This window comes from Lacerta agilis, chromosome 7 (genome assembly GCF_009819535.1).
Source record: "Lacerta agilis isolate rLacAgi1 chromosome 7, rLacAgi1.pri, whole genome shotgun sequence".
NCBI classification, from domain to species: Eukaryota; Metazoa; Chordata; class Lepidosauria; order Squamata; family Lacertidae; genus Lacerta; species Lacerta agilis.
In genome coordinates, this window is record NC_046318.1 from 20,780,464 (window position 1) to 20,802,066 (window position 21,603).

General features: G+C 43.3%; 2 protein-coding genes across 2 annotated transcripts in view; both read left to right on the forward strand.

Moving 5' to 3' along the window:
* Window positions 1-3,941, forward strand: part of RELCH (RAB11 binding and LisH domain, coiled-coil and HEAT repeat containing) — a 56,640-nt gene extending 52,699 nt beyond the window's left edge. The window contains exons 28-29 of the mRNA XM_033154432.1: window positions 637-707; window positions 3,187-3,941. Of these exons, the coding sequence (XP_033010323.1) occupies window positions 637-707; window positions 3,187-3,307 (192 nt within the window). The 3' untranslated portion in view covers window positions 3,308-3,941. The remainder of the gene's footprint in view (window positions 1-636; window positions 708-3,186) is intronic.
* Window positions 3,942-11,499: 7,558 nt separating this feature from the next.
* The window catches only part of TNFRSF11A (TNF receptor superfamily member 11a), a 34,747-nt gene continuing 24,643 nt past the window's right edge, over window positions 11,500-21,603 (forward strand). Inside the window, exon 1 of the mRNA XM_033154433.1 lies at window positions 11,500-11,699. Coding sequence (XP_033010324.1) covers window positions 11,637-11,699 — 63 coding nt within the window. The 5' untranslated portion in view covers window positions 11,500-11,636. The remainder of the gene's footprint in view (window positions 11,700-21,603) is intronic.

The window sequence follows — 21,603 nt, forward strand, 5'->3', positions numbered from 1 at the left end:
TGCACGAACTGCGCAGAACGCTTCTGCGCATGCACAGACCGCGCAGGGCGCTCTGCGCATGCACAGCGATCTTTGCTTCCGGGTTTGCGGAGTACGCAACCTGAAGCGTTTGCAACCTGAGGTATGACTGTATTAGGAATCAACCGGAAAATCACAGTATAGTGAGCAAACTAAAGTTATACAAACCAAATAACCAGGATGCATGTTGAGCTTCCTTTAGGCATGCCAGGTTCTGAGATCTTTGTTCTAGCTTTTCGCTCTCTGCTTTAGTACAGAAGGGTATTCATTCCTGTTCGTGTTTTTCCTCAGAATGAAATGATACATATATGTGTACATATTAATGCCAGAGTTTCCATGACACAGTATCGCTAAGTGAAATAGTGTATCACAATTAAACCTCACTAGCTGTGATCACAAAGTAAAAGGTATATTAAGACACTCTTTCAGTGATTATTGACTTTGATGTGCCTGCAAACATTGCAGTCTTCAAGTATTGCTTAAAATGTGAGGTAAGTAAAAGTTTTAGCGCTTAGCTGGTTTCCTCTTCATTTACATAACATATATAGTCATTACCCAGAAGTATATTTAAGGGAAGTGTACGTTCAAACTGCAACATTGTTCTGCCCTTTGTCCTAGGTTATTTTAAGTTCCATGATAAAGGAGTGTGAACAGAAAGTGGAAAATAGGAGTGTCCAAGAACCACAAGGGTAAGGCATTGGTTTATCACAAGTTAGCATCTTCCTTCATTGTGTAAACAACATTAATCAATTGTAACTAGGTTGAAATACCAGATTTTCATCCTGGGCAAGTTTGCTTTTATTTTAAAATAAAGCACCAACAGCACTTCTGCTACTTTCTGCAAAAGTCTAGCAGGAATGGTTAGAAACCACACTTGCTTCCTTTTTCATGTAGGAAATGAGAGGTAGTTCCTTTTCCTTCTTGTTTTGGTTTTTTTTGCAAAAGCCAGCAGGAAAATGCAGTGGGCACTTTCTCCAAAAGCCCAACTCATTTTTATTTTTATTTTAAATCCTCTTCTGAAAATGGGCAGAGTAGGAAAGGTAAGGTGGTTTTGCACCCAAGTTGGGGCTTTTGCAGAAAACATCACCTGTGCCTTGCTTCCTATTGCAGCAGCCAGATGTGACAAGAAGAAACTTATTTTATTCTCTGCCCTACATGTGGAAAAGAAGCTGTAGGTTTTTTTCCACCCTGTTATGTTTTTCTTGCTGGAGGCAGCAATAAAACAAAGTTGGCACTTCTTGCTAAAGCTCAACTCATGATGGGAACCAAAACAAGAGCAGTATTCAGTAAATGTTACCCATGATCACAAGGATTTCTCCTTGCACAACGGGCCTCCCCCCCTTACATGCATGACTTGCGCCCTACCCAAATGTGCTCCAGAGGCTTGGTGGAACCTCTGTAACACATTTAGGTGGTATGCAAGGAGAGGGTACGAACGTTCCATTGTGCAAGCATAAATGCTTGTGCTGACGGAGCATTCACTAAGCACTGTGGTCTAAACCACTGAGCCTCTTGGGCTTGCCGATCAGAAGGTCGGCGGTTCAAAACCGTGCAACGGTGTTGAGCTTACCTTGCTCTGTCCCAGCTTCTGCCAACCTAGCGGTTCGAAAGCACACCAGTGCAAGTAGATAAATAGGTACCACTGCGGCGGGAAGGTAAACCGCATTTCCATGCACTCTGGTTTCTGTCATGGTGTTCCGTTGTGCCAGAAGCAATTTAGTCATGCTGGCCACATGACCCGGAAAGATGTCTGTGGACAAACGCTGACTCCCTGGGCCTGAAAGCGAGATGAGCGCCACACCCTATAGTCGCCTTTGACTGGACTTAACTGTCCAGGGGCCCTTTACCTTTTATCTTACAACCCCATATCTTTCATCTACAGATATAACAGAGAAGGAAGGACAGGTGACTCCCATCCTTTCTCATTACCTTGCTGCTTCTGCCTTCTGGAAAATCCCGACTGAAGGGAAAGAGACAACCCAATCTTTTCTTTGTGGAGAGCTGGGGGTGCAGGGAAGGGGCAGAATGATTCCTCTCCTTTTTCACTGGGATAGTGTAAGAAGACAGCAAAAGGGAGGGCTACTTGTACCTTTCTCAGAATCCACCACAAGGGCAAACCCCAGGGGAAATCCCAAGAACCAGGCCTAGGCTAAGACAGCTAGGTTCTTTGATAAGTGGAAATGATTATGATATTGGGCAACAGCTGACTGTTGTAGCAGCCTGCAAAGTTCTATACATACATATTTCCCCACAAATAGCTTTATTGTTGGATTGAATGGCCTTTCCCCGACAAACCAAATTAATTAAATTTCTAATTACCTTGACATTGTTACGTTAATAGGGCTGCGACAATTAAAATTTAGGTAGTTGGAAATAAAATTAATGGTTCAATTTAAATTTTAACTACCACTAGCATGACAGGGATATTCAACATGGAAGAAAAGGTTTTGTCCCCCCCCCAAGTTCTTTTAAATAGCACCTGGAATGGAAACAAAAATTCCAAGTATATTTACACTTCAGACCGCTTTTGTTTCTTTTTTTAATCTTCTGAATTCATGCATGCTTTTGCTTCCCTCCTTTTTCCTTAGCCTGGGTTCGAGGACAAGCAGGTGCACTTAAGATCATGGGCTGCCAGCTCTCTTAACTTTGAGGAGATTTAGTTTGTGGGTGGGGTTTTGCTTGATACTTCCTCAGAGTTTTGAAAGGCATTGTTGTGAATGGTATTACTTTTTAACAACAGCCTCTTGAACTTACTTATAGGACCCGTGGAGCTTACCTTTGGCCAGGTCAGGTTCTTGGTCCCTCTAACCCAGGGGTCAGCAAACTTTTTCAGCAGGGGGCTGGTCCACTGGCCCTCACACCTTGTGTGGGGCTGGACTATATTTTGAAAAAAAATAATATGAGCAAATTCCTATGCCCGACAAATAACCCAGAGATGCATTTTAAATAAAAGCACACATTCTGCTCATGTAAAAACACGCTGATTCCTGGACCGTCCGTGGGCCGGATTTAGAAGGCGATTGGGCCGCATCCGGCCCCCAGGTCTTAGTTTGGGGACCCCTGCTCTAACCCCATACTATTATGTTTGACAGCAGGGTTCTATAGCTGTGTCATCTCAGGTAATTTTAACTGATGGGTTAACTTACTTTTCCTTTTACTCCCCCTTAGCTCTATGTCAATTGCATCAAGCCTCGTGAGTGAAGACACAAAGACCAAGTTTCTGAACAAAATGGGCCAGTTGACCACTTCAGGTGCCATGCTGGCCAATGTATTCCAGAGGAAGAAATAAATTAGAAAAGGAAGTCCTGGTAAACACTGAAGAGACCTCATTTAAGACTGGTTCCTTGTACTTGAAGTACTTGCCTTTTTATTTCCCCGTCTTACGTTCTTGTACTATAATTTTACTCTAACCAACAAAGATATTTGCACTGCTCTTGAATATTGCTACGTATCTGTTAATTTTGGGTTAAATGTGGTTGATTATAAAACTAAATTAAGTCTGTATCAAGTCCCTGTTCTGTGTTCTCGTCTTTCCAGCATATATATATGGTTTATATATATATATAAGGGGTTTTTTTTATTTCCTGATGGGTTCTCGGCTGATATCTGTATTATACATCAAACTGTTATGGTGGTACTTAAAATAATGTAAATCTGAAGTCACGGTCATGAAGTAATAAAAGTGGAGATTACTTATGTATTTAAGTTATAAGAAGATAATGCAGAATTTTTTAATGTTTCTAAAATGAAAGGCAAGAGCCACCAGCACAAGTCTGATTCCTGGATTGTTTTTTGTAAGTTATTGTATATTTGAATTACAGAGTTAGAGATTATAATGTATAACAGAACTGCTTGCACTACAAATCTCAAAAGAGGACCAGATTATTCTAGAACTGATGGATAAACCAAATTTTTGAGATAAATCTTGTGCATGTATTGGCATTTTTTAATGTGTGTGAAGCAGCTTAGTTATTTGCTGCCCTGCTTTAGACAGCACATCCCAATGAGCAGAGGCAGGGGGTGGGTGGGTGGGAAATATTATTCCAGTGCAGTCCTAATCATGTTTACTGATTTCAATGGGGCTTCCTTCCAGCACAGTGTGTGTATAGTATTGCAGCCTGAAGTGCGATGCTGCCATGCGAAAACATTTTATCCATGTAGATGCTCCCCACAGCAGTGCTATGTTCCCGTCCCCCACGTGCCACCCTGTAAATGTACAGTGTCTACATGCCCGAGCAACACCCCCCTTGGCTACTGATGCCACATGTGCTATGGACATAAATTGAGCAGGGCATGGGGTCAGCACCTTCTCCAGTTGAATGCTAGGTGTGTCGAGTGGCTACATGGATATGTCATTTTCCCTTGGCTAGTATCTCGTTTAAGTCAGGCCTTGGGGTTTGCAGGGCAGCAGCATTCCAAGAGCACGTTGTATTTGATCCACTTCTACATAGCAGCACTCCAGCGACTAAAAGCAATAACTTGTTTTGCCTTTGACACCAATTTAAGTTGTGAGATTGTTGATGCATTGTAACCTTAAAGGGCCTTTCGAATTATGTAAATTTAATGTAGATGATGTACTGCGTGGTTTCTATCCCAGTAGCCGCCCCTGTGCTAAGGAGTGGTTCGTGGATCAAGCAAAGCCTTCCATCAGCTGGAGTGGGAATCGAGCTGACCTTCGGTGATTCTCCCTCCCTTGTATGCCATTTCTCTGGTCATGCTCCCGGAGGACCTCCCACCCCCTCTAGCACAGATTTCGGGTGGGGGTGGGGATTTGCCAACGATTGCCTTGATTCCTTCTCCACTGACGAAACACTCCATGGGATCAAAGAGCCTTCTGTCAGCACCAATGGGATCGAACCCTGTGTATTTCTTGAGAACTGTTTGCAAACGTTAATTTTTAATGCTGACTTCTATCACAGTTTTTATCACTGAGTATGTAACAGTTGCCGCACCCTCGCAGCATACTTGTGCAGTAAATTGGGCCAGCAGCCAGATTTGTCGTGAGGCCTCACAGGGTCTCATGGCTGTGTGGAGATGTGATCTGAATGCAAAATTGTCGCCACTGCATCTTTATCTTCTTACAGCTCTGGCATGCTTCTTTAGAGAGCTACAAAGATAGAGGTAAACATTCCGTTTAAATATTGCTGTGTTATGTAAACTCTGGTTTTGCGAAATGGGAAGGGGGTGTTAAACTTGATTGGTGTGGGTGGGTGCAGGCCCAGTTCCTCTGCTATTTCTTTGCAAAGAGACGGCTGTACTGATAGCACTCTATATGTAGGAGTCACTAGCCCAGGAATCTCACTCTGGCATTAAGCCTAGCAAATGGGCTCAAGCCTTGCCAAGCCCCGGTCACATCTCCTGCACGTTCTGCAATAAGAAATGTAGAGACTGTTCGGTGGAAGATCTGTGAGACCAGTACCTTCAGCAATCACTGCAATTCCTATTCAGAGCACTGGCAAAGAGAGTAAAGGGGGCACCAGCTTTAGGCTTCCCAGAGCTCCCATTGTATCCGACTGGGTGGGGGCTGTATGTTTATCTTTTCAGACACCTGTCATATCTGTAACAAAGGACCTGTTTTGCACACGCCGCAGCTTTCATTTTTTGAATTGTATACACTGACATTTTTAACAATTCCCTATCTCGGTTACTGCCAGGTGTGCTAATTCTGTTGCAAGTTGTTGTCTTAACAGACTATCTGATTATGAAATGTTGGAGACATTCCTGAGGAATTGGAAGTGGCTGTGTCTCTTGTCCTTTCTTGAGTTAAATAAAATGTTTTGCATACCTCTTTTGTCTGTCTGTTTAAGGATTTCCAGGTAACCTGTTTAGTTTTGCTTAAAATAATTTCAGTGATTCATACTTGATCTAGCATACAGTATCGTGCTTTATGCAGCCTAGCTCAGGCACGTCCAACAGGTAGATCGTGATCTACCGGTAGATCACTGGACGTCTGTGGTAGATCACTGGCTCCCCCCAAAGAAGCTCAGCAACTTTGCCTCCCCTAAAAAATGCTCAACATTTTAGCCCTTTACCCCCCCCCCCAAACAGGGCTTTCCTCCCACCTCAGAAAATCTCAACAACTTTGACCTGAACCCCTAAAAATTGGCCTTCCTCCTCCCTAAAAAAAGCTTAACAACTTTGACCTGAACCCCCCAAAAGGGGGTAGATCACTGCCAGTTTTTAACTCTGTGAGTAGATCGCAGGCTCTTCGGAGTTGGCCACCCCTGGCTAGCTCATTGAACTTGATACCACTTCTGTATTTTTGATGAATGCAATCAATTAACCTTGTGCAACACACCCTTCAAGCACTTCCTTCATGGGCGCTAATTGTCCAATCCCATTAACTGAAGCCCTCTTAACTGTTCAACTGCTGTCCTGCAGTAAAATTCATATACAGATTGCCATCATGCTCATGCACAGCAGGATCTTCTGCACTACAAATAACTGGTCAGCCAGTAATATTTCTGCTGTCAGAAGATCTCTTGCTGTATTAGGCAGAATATTGCAGACATTCTCAGTCCTAGAAGTCTTCCAACAATTTGCAGGATTGTGTGCAAACAGGATCTTCTACCCCAGAAAAGTGAGCTCCGCATACTGTATATGCATTTAAAAATGTGTGTCTAGCGTTAAGCTCGTGCCCTAGTTTATCACAGTGGTCAGGGAGGTCTTAAAAATTGCACATACTATTTACAGGGATGCATAATTAAATCAAAAGTAATGCTTGATTGAAAACAACTTGGGGGTAGTAAAGAGTGCAGCACATGCAGTGTTACAAAGGTGGTGGACTAAACCCGTAAAGCTTGCATCAGAGCGTCACTCCATGTATGCAGTCTCATTCATTTTAAAAGAAAGCGCATTCACCTCTGGGACGGACCCCTGCAGTTCCTGTTTTGTCTTGTCTTACTGACAGTGACCTGGAATGAAGCTGTAGTCCCCGCCAACTAATACCCCAGTAAAAATGGGCAGAGGTTGAGATGCAGACATTCTCTTGGGAGTTAGAAAGCAAGGTGTGGGGTCAAGTGGGATAAAATACAGTAGGTGGTTTTCGTTCTTTCTCCAGAATCCTGACTGCTCTCTTCTCCATCCTTCACTTTTTGCTTTTTGGCATTCCATCATTTTTTGAAGGGGACAACTTGATGTTTGTGGAAGATGCCACAGCTGTGCATAACCTCACACATTTGTTTTCTATGTGCTCTCAATAGAGATGTGGCAGGCAGTCATCAAGCAAAGGGTAAGACAAGAAGATGGTCCTGGGCAGGCATAATGCTCAAGAAGTGGACACATTTGTTATGACAATTTTACTCTTTAACAGCTGAGGGGAAAAACAAGATGGATGGCCATCGGTCCAGAGATGGTCTAGTTGAGATTCCTGAATTGTCCCAGGGGGTTGGCTAAATGACCCTCAGGGGCCCCTTGCAACTCTACAATTCTCTGGTGCAGGCTTGTGCAGAGTTTTAGGTACACCATTGGCTCGGGAATAAGTCCCACTGATCATGATAATGTTTTCCTTTTCAGATAATACAGAGCATGGTGAAATTACAATAAATAAAACCTCCCCTTCAGTAGTTTCAAGCACTACTACAGGTTCCACATAATATCTGTACTGCATTGTTTACTATGACAGCATCTGCACTTTGGAACTCCCCGCCTATTGCAACAAAGCACATGCCTTTGCTAGACTCTTTTCGGGCACCTGCTAAAAGCATTCTTCTTTAGGCAAGCATACCTAGATGCTTAGGAAGTTGAAGTAATTTTAATCTTAATATTTTAGTTTTTGTGTGTTTTAAAGTAGGATTGTTAATTTTTCTTGATTTTACTGCTGTGGGGTTTTTTGTTTTGGTAAACCAGTATTCAGTACTGTGTGACAGCAGTTCTCCAGGATTTCAACCATAATACTTCCTGGGGCCTAGGAGAATCAGTCTGCCAATCTGGAATCTTAACACGCAAAGCATACCATTTCCTGCTGAGCTCCAGAACATGGCTGCAATTGAAAGGAGTTTGCTTGTATACGAGACCGTATCTGGCTTTTATGCAGCTTCCTTTTATGAAAAAGGAGTAGCTACATAGACTAAATAGTACTATGAAAATTAAAATATTGCCTCGGAGGAATAAAGAAGACCTGCTAGCAGAAGTGAACTTTCTCAACATTAAAGCCACTTAAAATAATAAAAGGCCAAAAGTCAAGGGTATTGAATCTTGGAACAGAGTCTTAATGAGCACTGGTTAATGATTAATAATCTAAACATTTTTGTTCAGAAGCGGGTTGCAATCTGGGTGTTCTAAGTGGAATGTTATCTATCATGCCACATTGAGTCGTGCCATTTTCTTAGAGCAAATATTCAATAACGGAGTTGCAAGAACAATTCCTACATCTCTAGAATGCTCTTAACATTCATTTTCCTGCTGAACTTTCCATAGCTGTAGCAGAAATTAAAGATTATCTAGTTGTTTTAAGTTAAGCAGCGATTTTGTGTGTGTGTGTGTGTGTGTGTGTGTGTGTGTGTTTTGTTTTGTTTTTTTTTAAGGATCCAGTACAGGCAATTCCCATTTTGTTGTTGTTGTTTAGTCGTGTCTGACTCTTCGTGACCCCATGGACCAGAGCATGCCAGGCACTCCTGTCTTCCACTGCCTCCCACAGTTTGGAACTCCCTTTTTACATGCGTGTAGCCTACCCTGTCCCCTTGCGGTGCCAAAAATCATGCAAATATCAACTGCATACAAGTGGGGAGTTGCCTGTATACAGTGCTAAAAAGGTAAGGGGACCCCTGACCATTAGGTCCAGTCGCGGACGACTCTGGGGTTGCGGCACTCATCTTGCTCTATAGGCCAAGGGAGCCGGCGTACAGCTTCTGGGTCATGTGGCCAGCATGACTAAGCCACTTCTGGCGAACCAGAGCAGCGCACAGAAACGCTGTTTACCTTCCCGCCGGAGTGGTACCTATTTATCTACTTGTACTTTGACGTGCTTTTGAACTGCTAGGTTGGCAGGAGCTGGGACCGAGCAACCGGAGCTCACCTTCTGATCGGCAAGCCACCCGCATCTGCAGTGCTATTTTTCTAGAAAAAGAGATGCTGGAACTCATTATAAACGCCTCCCTTGTTCTCTTATAATGGCAATGGTACCCACTTGAGAGGCGCCGGAACTGAGTTCCGGCTGGAAAAAAAGCCCTGCTTGTACGTTGTTAGCATTGTGGGGGGAAACATAATTTTCTAGCAGAAGCAACATTGATTTCATACGTTTTCTTACAAGACAGATTATCAGGATGGTGTGTGGGCTTTCTGGTCAGTGCTTGGCTGCAAGATATTGAGCATCTCTGCCAAGGTTAGCAGGCACCAATCACAACACCTTCACAACCCTTCCTGGCTCAGATGGAGCAGAGAGAGAGAGAGAGAGAGAGAGAGAGAGAGAGCTGCATGTCATCGCCATACTAATGCCGCCATGCTCCAAATCCCCAGATGTATAATGAGACAACTGGAGACCAGGGAGACCAGGACAGGGCCCCGTTTCGGCGTAGATGCCTTCCTCTACGCCGAAACGGGGCCCTGTCCTGGTCTCCCTGGTCTCCAGTTGTCTCATTATACATCTGACACGCATTGTAGAAGCCCTTGCATCAATTTCTAAAAGACTTTCAAGAGATTTTTCAATGTGAAACTATTTTTTTCATTTAAGACTGTAATTCTTAACAGGATTAACACTATATTTGTATTTACTTATGAGTAAACACATCTTTTTGGTTGAAACTTCTGGCCAGAGTTCTTAATTATATTTATTTCAGTGTATTTTGTAATAAGAACTATTATTCTTATAGTACCATGGTACCTCCAACTCCTACCTCCCTAAGTCACTCCAGAAGAACACCGTGGTCAATAGTGCCAAAAGCCACTGAGAAGTTGAGGTCCTACAGGACTGCACTCTCCAGTGTCTCGCACCCAACAGAGTTCATCAATCAAGAGTGACTAATGCTGTTACATTGCCCAAACTGGGCCTGAAACCCGAGTGGAATGGATGTGCACGGTTATGCTGAAGATGGAACTGCAAATTTATAGTCTGAGTCAGGCATGAGTAAATAACGTCCTTGCCGTTACAGAATTGTCTGCACTACTAAAAAGGGGAAGAGGAGACTTAGCATTGTTCCAGCTGTACAGTAAGTGGTGCCGATAACAGCACTGGAGGAAGAGATCTTGCCTTCTTCAAGATCCATGCACAAAACAGACTGGTTGACCCCAGAAATATAAGCAAAGCAAGCATAAGGCCTTTACCTGAATATCAGCATCCAAGTGCTTGTTGCAGGTGAAGAGGATGTAATGCTTACGTGTGTGAGGTGGGGGGTCTTCTTCAATCTCTATCTGTGGAGAATGCCAGCTGAACCCAACATGCTGCAGACGAATTAAGAAAATCCTTTATGGCAACTACCAAGTAAAGATTAATTAGGACCAGAAGTAGGCTAGATTTGTGTGTACACACATGTGTGCTTGAGGCAGAGAATCCAAATGGCTCCCCTGAGGTAGTAAAAATACAATAAATTAATTGTCAACACACAGTCCTTTATTAATAAAAGAAGCTGAGGCTCCAATACTCATGGCCAGCTCATGAGAAGAGAAGGCTCCCTGGAAAAGACCCTGATGCTGGGAAAGATTGAGGGCACAAGGAGAAGGGGACGACAGAGGACGAGATGGTTGGAAGCTACCAACATGAGTCTGACCAAACTGCGGGAGGCAGTGGAAGACAGGAGTGCCTGGTGTGCTCTGGTCCATGGGGTCACGAAGAGTCGGACACAACTAAACGACTAAACAACAACAACATCCCAATATCTAGCACATTCAGGGACGGTCCTGAACGGGACAATAGGAGTAGCAATAGCTAGAAAAGGCAAAGTGTATTAAGATCATTAGCAGAGCATGGGAACGCAAGGTCACCAGATATGATATGATTTGATTTTAGTGGAAAGGATGGCTAAATTACGCTTGACAGCACTGGAGCTAAAGTGTTCTGAAAGGAAGCCTACTGATTTCCCGCCACGGACTGAGCCCTGAGGGACAGCTCAGTCAGTAAAGCCTGAGACTCTTAATCTCAGAGTCATGGGTTCGAGATGCTGGGGCGAAAGATTCCTCCTTTGCACCAACACCAAAAGGCCTGGACTGGACTTGAGTGCTAGGACATGCTGCGTTTCTGTGGGTTGAGGAGGCCTTAAGCTGCTTTGTTTCGGGGCGCAAAATGTCTCTGGCGGGACCCTTATTCCTTTTCCTTAGACGATGCACCCTTCGATTCGCAGCACAGATGCCATGAAACGTTTTAAATTAGGAGGAGCGAGGAAAAGGAACTGACCAGGAGAGAGTTAATACACACACACACACACACACACACACACGAGAGAAAGTGGCAACTCTGCAAGTTGAGTCCTGAGGAAATGCTGTGGGAACTGCAGCCAGAAGGGGAGGGCCTTTCTGTTTCCTTCACTTGTGCGCTGTCTCTTTCTCTCTCGCCAGCTCTCTTCGCTTGTGGCTGAAAGGCAGAAAGGAGGAGAGGAATCAGTCACTTAAATGTGCCTCTGCCTGAGGCTTAGTTTGGAGGACTTTATTCCTGCTCAGCAGCAGCAAGCAAAGCACTCCTGGATATTATGGCCGTCTCAGGAAGCTTCTGGCTTGTTTTCACCGTTTTCATCATCACAGAACTACAACAGGTAAGGCTGGAAGGCGGGGTGGCAGGAGGGATGCAAGGGTATAACGTGGGTCCTTCAGTCCCTGGAGCCCAAGGTAAGTTTGAATTTAATTTGTTCTACCGTTCTGTTCGAAAGCTCCTGCAATAGCTCCCCCACTCTATTAAAAAAAAAAAAGTCAATGCAATTTCACGAACATAAAACCCTATTCAATTAAAAAATATTGAAGGGGCACAGAAGGGGCAAAGTCCATTTTTGGAAGGGGCAGGGTGAGCTTTGCTGCACACGTTGGATTTCTGGAAGAGAAAGCAGAACACTGGTTACTGCAAAAGAATGCTGCTGCCTGAAATGCATTCAAATCCGATTGACTTTTGACAGCGTTAACATTTGAGTTAGCAGACTGAGTTTTCCAGTTGCCACAGGTAGCCACAGCGATTGCAGTGTGGGGGCTACTTGTCTTTGCAGCAGGAGAATCTTGCTTTTCTGGAACTACCCATGCCATTTCACGATAAAATGACAAATACACAATTTACAGTGCATTTACAGGAAAGCAGCAAAATTGAAAGCGGACCGTACACAAAATAAACCCTGATGTAATATTAAAAAAGAGGAAAGCTTCAGCTCATCGGCAGAAGCTCCCAAAAGCATGATTCCTTCAAAAGGGAGGGGGTTTATAAGGAGAAGACGCCCCTACAGATATGACCCAAGATCCTGCCTTCGCAGTTTGTATCCTCATGAACTGGGAGACCCTGAGTGGGGCCTCCTCAGGTGATCGTAAGTTATGTAAGAAAACACGGCAGGAGGCTCCGTCTGCGTACACACACACCATACATTTAAACACATTTCTGCCCTCATTGGAACTGTAGTTTACCCCTTCCAGAACTATAATTCCCAGCACCCTGAGCAAGCTAAAGTTCCCAGGATTCTTTTGGCAGGGAGGGGCTGCTTTAAACGTGTGGCTTGGATGCAGCCCTCTTCCAAGATACAGCAGCGAAGCACAGCTCGCAGTTCTTGTTTTCAATACTTTCCGTTTCTTACCTCTCCTTATCTAAAATAAATATCATCCTAGTGCAGTGCCCCCATTCCAAGGAGTTCCGAAGGTAAGGGAGGCGAACAAGCCACCCACAGTCAGCCCTGTCGAGAGAGGCGAACCCAGCAAGGAAGGCTATCGAGGGATGTAATTTGCTGAAATAACAAACCCCGGCAGCAGAAGTCAAGCAAAGGGTGGCTATCTAATTTCTCATATTTTGTGTTTTCCAATCATTTTGGAACCGACCCATTGAGTTTCACCCAGTGGTGGTTTTCCATCGAAGTCTGCCTTCGCTCGTGTTCTTCCAAACTGGAAACGTCTCCAGTGATGTGGCTTTCACCACTTCCCTTGAGAAACTATCCTGCAAGCTATACTCCGTGCTTAAACATTAAAATGCTTTTTATAAACAGGGTTGGTATTGTTAAAAAATTTTCTTCAAATTATATACTTTCTTGGGAATCTTTCTTGGTTGGTTTTTGTGTTTTTTGTCCCCCCCCCCCATTTTCAATATTTAGCCAGTGAATATTGAGCAGACCTGGATGCAAAATGCACACAAAATTAATTAAGGACAGCTCCATTTGTTGCCAGGCGGTATTGCCCAGCTCTTTAGGGAAACTAGTTCATAACAATATATAGCTAGTTTTGCATAGTGGCTTTGAGTCAGGAAGTAGCCAGGCTAAATCTCACCTCTATCATAAATGCACAGGGCTTTTTTTCCAGCCGGAACTCGCCAGAATTCAGTTCCGGCACCTCTCAGGTCGGCACCATTGCCATTCTAAGAGAACGAGGAAGGCGTTCATGGTGAGTTCTGCCACCTCTTCTTTTTTTAAAAAAGAAAAATAATAGCACTGAACCGCCAGGCCTCATGTCTACTTTATTTGTTTATTTACATTGGGGAAGGGCCTTTGCATGCAGAAGGCGGCCAGTTCAACCCCTAGCATCTCCAGATGGGAGAGATTTTGATTTCTGCCTGAAACCAGGGCTGGCACAAGCCATTTTGGCACCTGAGGTAAACCACAAAATGGCTGCTCTCCGCCAGGGAAGAAGGGCTGAGTGAAGTTCTATACAGTGGTACCTCTGGTTATGAATGGGATCCGTTCCGGAGCCCTCTTTGTAACCTGAAAGGTCCGCATCCTGAAGTGATGCATCTGCGCATGTGCGCGATACGATTCAGTGCTTCTGCGCATGCACATGATGTCATTTTGCACGTCTGTGCATGCGCAAACCGCCGAACCCAGAAGTAACCCGTTCCGGTACTTCTAGGTTCGGTGCGTTCGTAACCCGTGATGAACGCAACCTGCAGCGTTCGTAACACAAGGTACGACTGTATCAGGCACAAGGGGATGGGGGTGGAATAAAGACCTACATCAGGAACAAGGATGGGAGGTGACAAGCAGGACCTCCTATTCACCAAGAGGCTGTTATAGAGGCGGCAATATGAGGGAGCTGCTGAGGGGACAGCAGATCCAGCTTCCAAGGAACTGTTGTTGCCATTGCAGCTGCAGAAGCAGCAGCAGGTGAAGCTGGATCTGCTTGCCTCATAGGTGGGCCGGCACTTCTTGGTGTCACTCACCAGGCTCAGTAATGGAGACTGAGGCAGATAAGAGCACTTAGCCAACTCTCACCAAACTGGTTCAGAAGTGTGAAAACGCTAAACTATGCATTATTTACATTAAGATTTTGCACAATATTTTGGTTTTGTTTCATTGTTATGTGCAATTTTGATAAACCGTGCTAAAGATTGATTGTAGCTTAGGGTTCAGAAAGCACGCTAAAGTATAAAACAGAAGTGTAACCTTCCCATTTTCACCACACAACAGTGCCAGAGGAGGAGCAGGGTAACATGTCAACCTGAGATTCATTTCTAGGGCTGCTATTCGAGAATCGGGCAGCAGAATGGCATCCAGGCAGATTTTTGCCAGATTGGCAAAATGTCCAGGAAAACCCAGACATATGGCAAGGGCAGTGGATCAGGTTTTTTGGGGGAGATGTTTTCACTTTTGGTAATATGGCAATCCTATTCTTACTGGCCTTCATAATGCAGCTATATCATGGTTGAGCATTGTGTCCGAACACAGCCATTTAGTGTGACTGTTTCTTTGTTTACAATCCAATAATATATTTTTATTGGAAGCCAGCTAGAGAACGTAAAACAAGTGAATACAAAACAAGGTAATAAAAGCCGTAAAACTGAATGCAACATAATATCTAATATCGTATAACAGTTTAATGCAGACAGTTATACATGGGTTGAATGCTGCCTGGAGCTAGTGCGAGTTCTTAGTTGCCTGTCTGTTACATGAAACTGATACCTTGTCCACACTTCTGCTTGTCCTGTGTCTAGAAAGTGCAGGTCTGAGCAGTTTTCTGCTTGACCCACACTTTCTAGACATGGGTCTGAGCAGTTAACCCCTTGCGCTGCTCCTTTCCCAGGGAAAAACCATTCTTTACTTTTAAATTGGATCAAACATCAATGCAGAGAAAACCCAAATTGCCATTTGCTCTGATTGAACACTAAAGAGCATATTTTTCCCTGGGGGAGAAACAGCACAACAAATGGAAGTGTGGTTGAGCCCTAATATAAGATTAAGGGGTAAAGGCCATTCTGAAACACCATGAAAATTAACTTTTAGATATATATATATATAGAGAGAGAGAGAGAGAGAGAGAGTGTGTGAGAGCTCCTAGGGGCTGTGGTCCCTTTGCCCCCCCATACAATATTTGAGCTCCCCCCCATTGATGGACATTGTCATTCAAATGGTGTGCGTGCGCTGCGTCTTGTGATCAGTTATATGAGACAGAGCTTATCTCCCCCCCCCCCATTTTTAAAATTCAAGCTGGTACTCCTGGACCAGGGCATCATTGAGGCAGGCCATATACTTTCTCCTTTAGGCTTGTGAAGATAAGGCTGGCCTCGCTTTGCCCGTGAAAATAAAAGTGGGAAGGGAAATAAAAGAAGGAGATCTTCAGTGCACAGTACAACTTTTCATTAAGTCCAACGGAATGTTCTCTTGTACGTCTACTGCTACTGCCTTCCTTTTTCCCGGGGCTTGCCCAAGTCGGTGGTCTCAACATTGGTTGGCAGAAGAGGGGATGGGTTTAAGAATCACCTCTTCACAAGAATGATGGAGTTTGTGGTAGAAGATGGAGCAAGGAGCAGATCTGCTTTTATTCTTCCGTCGGGAAGTGGTTGTGGTATGGAACCATCTCTTTCTCGCCTTCCTGCCAAACAGGCCTGCAGCTGGTTCAGAATAAATGTGTGATAGGCATATGCTAAAGTTGCACTGTATAATTTATTTTGCATACAGAACTGGGGCTTCCAGGTGAGGTAGTTTAATTTATTTATTTTTTATTTTTTGGTACGATATGTATGAAAGGCCAAAAATCCATCCCTTCCCCAAATTAGGATTAGTCATTTAAAGTTACATATAATTCTATCGGCTCTATAAATCACTGCTTCCTCTCTGAATCTTGCTAAATCTTTAGCCTCAACCACATCCTGGCAACAAGTTCCTCATTCTAATTTTGCGAAGAATATGAAGAATATTATCTGCCATCCCATGCCCTAAAATGGTTCATGTGGGGGTGGCGGGGAATCCGTACACAAGTACTATTGGTTTTAAACCAAGTCACATTTTTATTTTTATTTTACAAAAGAATTTACAGTAGTTCCAATTAAATCTACTTCACAATACGATGGGAGAGAAGGAAATCTGTTGAAATAACAAGTGCGATCTAGAACCATTGTCCTTTACATTATGTTAGTGGTTCCTTAAATATGGACTGATGCATATTCCTGTTCTCTGTGGGCACAGCTTTAATTCCATGTTGAACTGGCAGCAAGCTTATGTTATGTACTCAGTGACATTTATCCTCTGCTGCTGGAAGAAGCTACAGATACTAAGAAAATCTTCATCATAATAGGCACAATCCAGGCAAACCTGAGCAACCCCACACATTTTTTACTTGGAAGTAAGCCCCACTGTGTTCAGTAGAGCTTACTCGAGTGTGTAGCATGCCTTAAGTCCCATTAATTTCTGTGGTAACAAATGCATCGTACTGAACTTTCAAGAGGGATATGCTAAATCAATGGAAATTGGAAGGGCTCCAGCATGACCAGCCATTTTATTTCCAGTTAAGGCAGAAGTATTAAACTGGCTTTCTTATGTGTTCCTCTCCATTGGCTCTGGATTCAGAAGTGCATCAGGGTAGGTCTTTGGGGGCACAAGTCCAGGGTCCCACTCAGAGGGTCCCATGCAGACGGAACCCCCAAACGCAGCAGGCTTAACTTCATTTGGAAGTACGTGAAATTATGTGCCTTGCTATCTAAAGAAGTACTTCCCATAAAACCACCGTATCCAGAGTCTAAAATTAGTTAACTGTGCCACTCTTTGTATACTGCATGGCACTCCCTTATACTGAGTCAGACTCCTGATCCTCTTTGTCTGGTTCAGTTTCTGAAAATTTGCAAGTGATCCTCAAAGGCCTCAGGTAGCTGCATTCCTAGCCCTCCTACCAATATCCTTTTTAACTGGAGATGCTGCAGACTTTGCTGTCTCTACCACTGAGCTATGGCCCATTCTCTAGATGTAAAACAACTGCCTCTATGGACAGTGATTGGCCAGTAGCATGACTCTGTCTTAACTACTTCAAATCTCCAGTCCAACAGCAAGGACTCTGTGGATTTATATTTCTTGTTCATATGTTTGCTGATATCAGGCAAATTCTCCAACCAGTAGTTTGGCCACCTCTTCCTTTTTAAAAGTCAGCCAAGTACATTGTGAAGCACAGCGGTCGAAGAAACAGAATGCCTTTTCTCACACCACTCTCTCTTTTTCCAGGAACTGTTGACAGGATCCGAGCATCTTTTATTTTTTTTTATTTTTTATCCCATTTTGTATTTCAGTCTTCAGCATGTAGAACGCTCTTCAATCTTAAGATTTGTGTTTTTCAGACAGAAATATTGTTTTCCCTTCATTTTGCTGCAGCTCTTCGCATTTCCTGACCGTGTATTTGCTTTATGGGATGGAAATTTTGTGATGTGGTTTTACAAGTCTCATTGGAAAGTCGACATCACGAAAACCATTTCCTTCACGGTTTAGGAGTTGTTTTGAATTAAAGACCTGGAAGTGAACTTCTGGAGATACAGAGGCTCTTCTGTGCCCTGTTTGAGAACACTTAAGATACTGTTTACAACAAACTGGCTCCTAAGCATTTTAAGTGGTGTTTCTTGGACTTTGCATAGACGACAGCCCTATTTGCAGCCTTAGGGTACTTCCAGATCAGGATTGATTATGGAATCTGAAAGCCTTATGCATGTTAAGTTTTTTCTTTTCTTTTTTGGTAGTGTCCACACAATATTATTGTCATCAAAATGCCAGCTCATACTCTTCTTTTTTTTAAAAAAAAAATCCCCTTGAAGTGTAGGTGGGTTCCCATGAAGCAAGACACAGCGATAACAACAAGAACCTTTATTGAACTAACAGAACTGGACAACAGGGGCAAAGCAACTGCTTACATACATTTCTGAAGGCCTGGGCCACTCCCACTCTCAACGTGATTGGCTGTCTAAACTCCCAAGCTGCGAATCATAGCTCAGAGTTTAAGGGCCAGTGGCAGTGGCCCAAATCCTGAAATATTCTGTGGTTGGATATCATGTATCGAATCAGAACACAGGGGCTCATAATCCAGACTCAAGTTCAGGCAAACACAGACCGCTGAATATGTTACACCTGAACATGGGGATTTAATCTAATAGGCTAGATATGTGGTGACATTTCATCTAACGTTACACCCCTGCTTCCACTCACTCCTTATCTTAGCACAATCTAGCCATTTGGTTTCTGGTGGCCCAAATTATATGAGTGTGTCTGTTTCCACAGATTGTTGCATGCTGAAGCCATGTTCAAATCCAACAAACTGGCTAGGAAGAGTTGTTCATTCAAGGTCTATCCCACCTTGGAGACTGTAATTGTGGCACATACATCAGACTTAAAGGAGGGGGGGTATTGTGCAAGGCCGCTTTATCACAGAGCCTAGGGCTTGTCGATCAGAAGGTTGGCGGTTCAAATCCCCATGACGGGGTGAGCTCCCGTTGCTCAGTCCCTGCTCCTACCAACCTAGCTGTTTGAAAGCAGGTCAAATTGAAGTAGATAAATAGGTACCGCTCCGGCAGGAAGGTAAACGGCATTTCCGTGCGCTGCTCTGGTTCGCCAGAAGCGACTTAGTCATGCTGGCCACATGACCCGGAAGTTGTCAGCGGAAAAACGCCAGCTCCCTCAGCCTTCAGAGCGCCACAACCCCAGAGTCATCCACGACTGGACCTAACAGTCAGGGGTCCCTTTACCTTTTAAGCATTAATCAGATAAATATCATTCTTGTGCAAGATCTCGGTACTGTATTAAAAATTCAAACAAACAAACAAATGGAGGTGGCTCTCCCCTCGCCCAAAAATACAAGCTCCATTGGTTGATTATGAAACATGAGAACCAAGGCTGGTAACATTAGCTGCTGTACCCTTCCTGGCAGGTGTGGGGGACATTTTTAAAAGGTATATGGGCACAGGCACAGATACACTTGCATAGTAATCTTTCAGAAGAAGACAAATGACTAGTAACACTACCCTTTCTTGTGCTCTGAACTAATTATCTGGCTCAGTATCTTGAATGACAACTGATCTCTACACACCCTGGTATGACTTAGTCAAAGTGTTCCTTCAATAACCAGTTTTCAATATAATTTAGAATAAAATAAAATAGTGAGGGTCACTGTAAAGACTTTGCATCTAGAGTGCTAAACCGAAAACTTTGGTTCTCATTTGTCCTGTTGAATGATTAATTGCAAAAAAGAAAAAAAAGTTACAGGTTTTTGAGCTAAGTTTACACCTGTTGAACACAGGCCATAACCCCTAATCCCAGATGGTTTTGGTTAGCTTCACACAGTGGGTGCACTTTAAATAAACGTTAGCTTTCAAAACAATGAGATTATCGCTATAGAATAATCTCCGATTATTGGCCAGAATTTGTGTGTCATAAGGCCCATGGAAACCCCCTAGGTTGCTCTTCCAGGTTTCATTGTCTCCAAAAAGAAGAAAGGGCCCCCTGCAATTATATCCTCTGCCAGGGACGTGTCTTTCTCTCCGAACAGTCATTTGAGCGAAGAGCAATTTTAGCAGGCCATGACACACAATTTCTTCTGTAATCAGGTTGCACAATAACATCATAAATAAGCCGCTCTAAGGGTAGCTAAATGACTTTTGCCGATTCTGTCCATTTCTTCTATTTCTATTTCTTTGGAGTGGATATGTGTTTCTCTACTACATGTGGAGAGTGTGCATAAAGTGTGCATAAGGAGGAGAGGAGAGGGATGTAGTATGGCCAATGTTTTTCTTTGTCTTGTTGTGACTGAGACCCGCAAGGATTCTTAGCTCAACCTGTTGCAAACACATAGGCAGTGTGTGAATGCACATGAGCAATCTCATTGAAGACAGTGGCAATATTCTTTTTTTTTTTTTTTTTGAATATTTTATTTGTTGAATGTAAGAACAACATATAATCAAATATAAGCCATCAAATACAGTTTTCCCCTACCCCCCCAAAAAACAGCCCCAACTACGTCCAGGTAATTACATTAGTAATATAATCAACTAAAACATTATTTCTACAGTTGCTGGTTTAAAAAATATCATTCCACATGCTCCCATGTGTCTTAGGTGGTTTAAATGCATGTTATTTCTTTGATGCATATGTAATAAAGGAGGACCACGTTATGTAAAAGTTATGTAGTTTTTCACATTGTTTTCTTTCAAGTACCCTTTCTGTTAACTTTTGGCAATATTCTTTGCGATTGTGCAAAGGGCGAAGATATGCACAAAACGCTTAGGATAATGTTGCACATGGTATTGCAATGTGCCTTTTGGGTCTCTTGCATGCTTTATTCATGTGCATGTGTGACTGTGACTCATATGGAACTAGGTATGGGGGGTTCAATTCAGTTCACATTTAAAGGTGAACCTACCCACACACATTTTTAAACAGTACAGGAATTGAAACAAAGCTATCCTTTGAAATTTGCACTTCTTCGAATTTTGTAATGCAGCTCTCAAGCCAATGTGTGCACTGGGATAAAATGGGCAAAAATAAATGCATAGATGAGTGAAAATAGCATATGTTCAGGGAATCTGCTCTGCAAAAATGTGCGTATTCAGCAAAAATTTACTTAGTAGGAGAAATTTGCACTGAAATGCTGACGAATGTTCATGAAGTCGTACAATATATATATTTTTATTTATTAAATGTGTTAGTCGCTTCACCTTGCCCAAGGAAACTCAAAGCAACTTACAACAAACAAAAATAAAACCGCACATAGATACATTAAAACCAAGGTGCGGGGATATATTAAAAACATCCCACCTACTTACAAAAGGTTACAGATACCTAAAGGCCAAAGGCCTGGTTTAAAGGGGAAAGTTTTTGCCTGCCACCTAAAGATATTGCCAAGTGAGCCTCCCTGGGGAAAGCATTCCACAAACGGAGCCACCACAGAAAAGGCCCGTTCTCATGTTGCCACCTTCCAGACCTCTCGTGGAGGAGGCACACAAAGAAGGGCCTCAGATTATGATCTCAGGGTGCTTATGGAGAGAGGCAGTCCTTGAGGTATTGTGGTCAAAACTAGCACTTTGGACTGGGAACAAATTGGTAGCCAGTGCAGTCAGGTCAGAATTGTTGTGATATGCTTAAGCTGTCTTGCCCCGGTGAGCAACCTGGCCATTGAATTCTGCGCCAGCTAAAGTTTCTGAACCATCTTCAAAGGCAGCCCCATGTATAATGTGTTGTAGTAAACCTAACCTAGAGGGTACCAAAGCATAGACAACTGAAGTGAGACTATCCCTGTACAGAT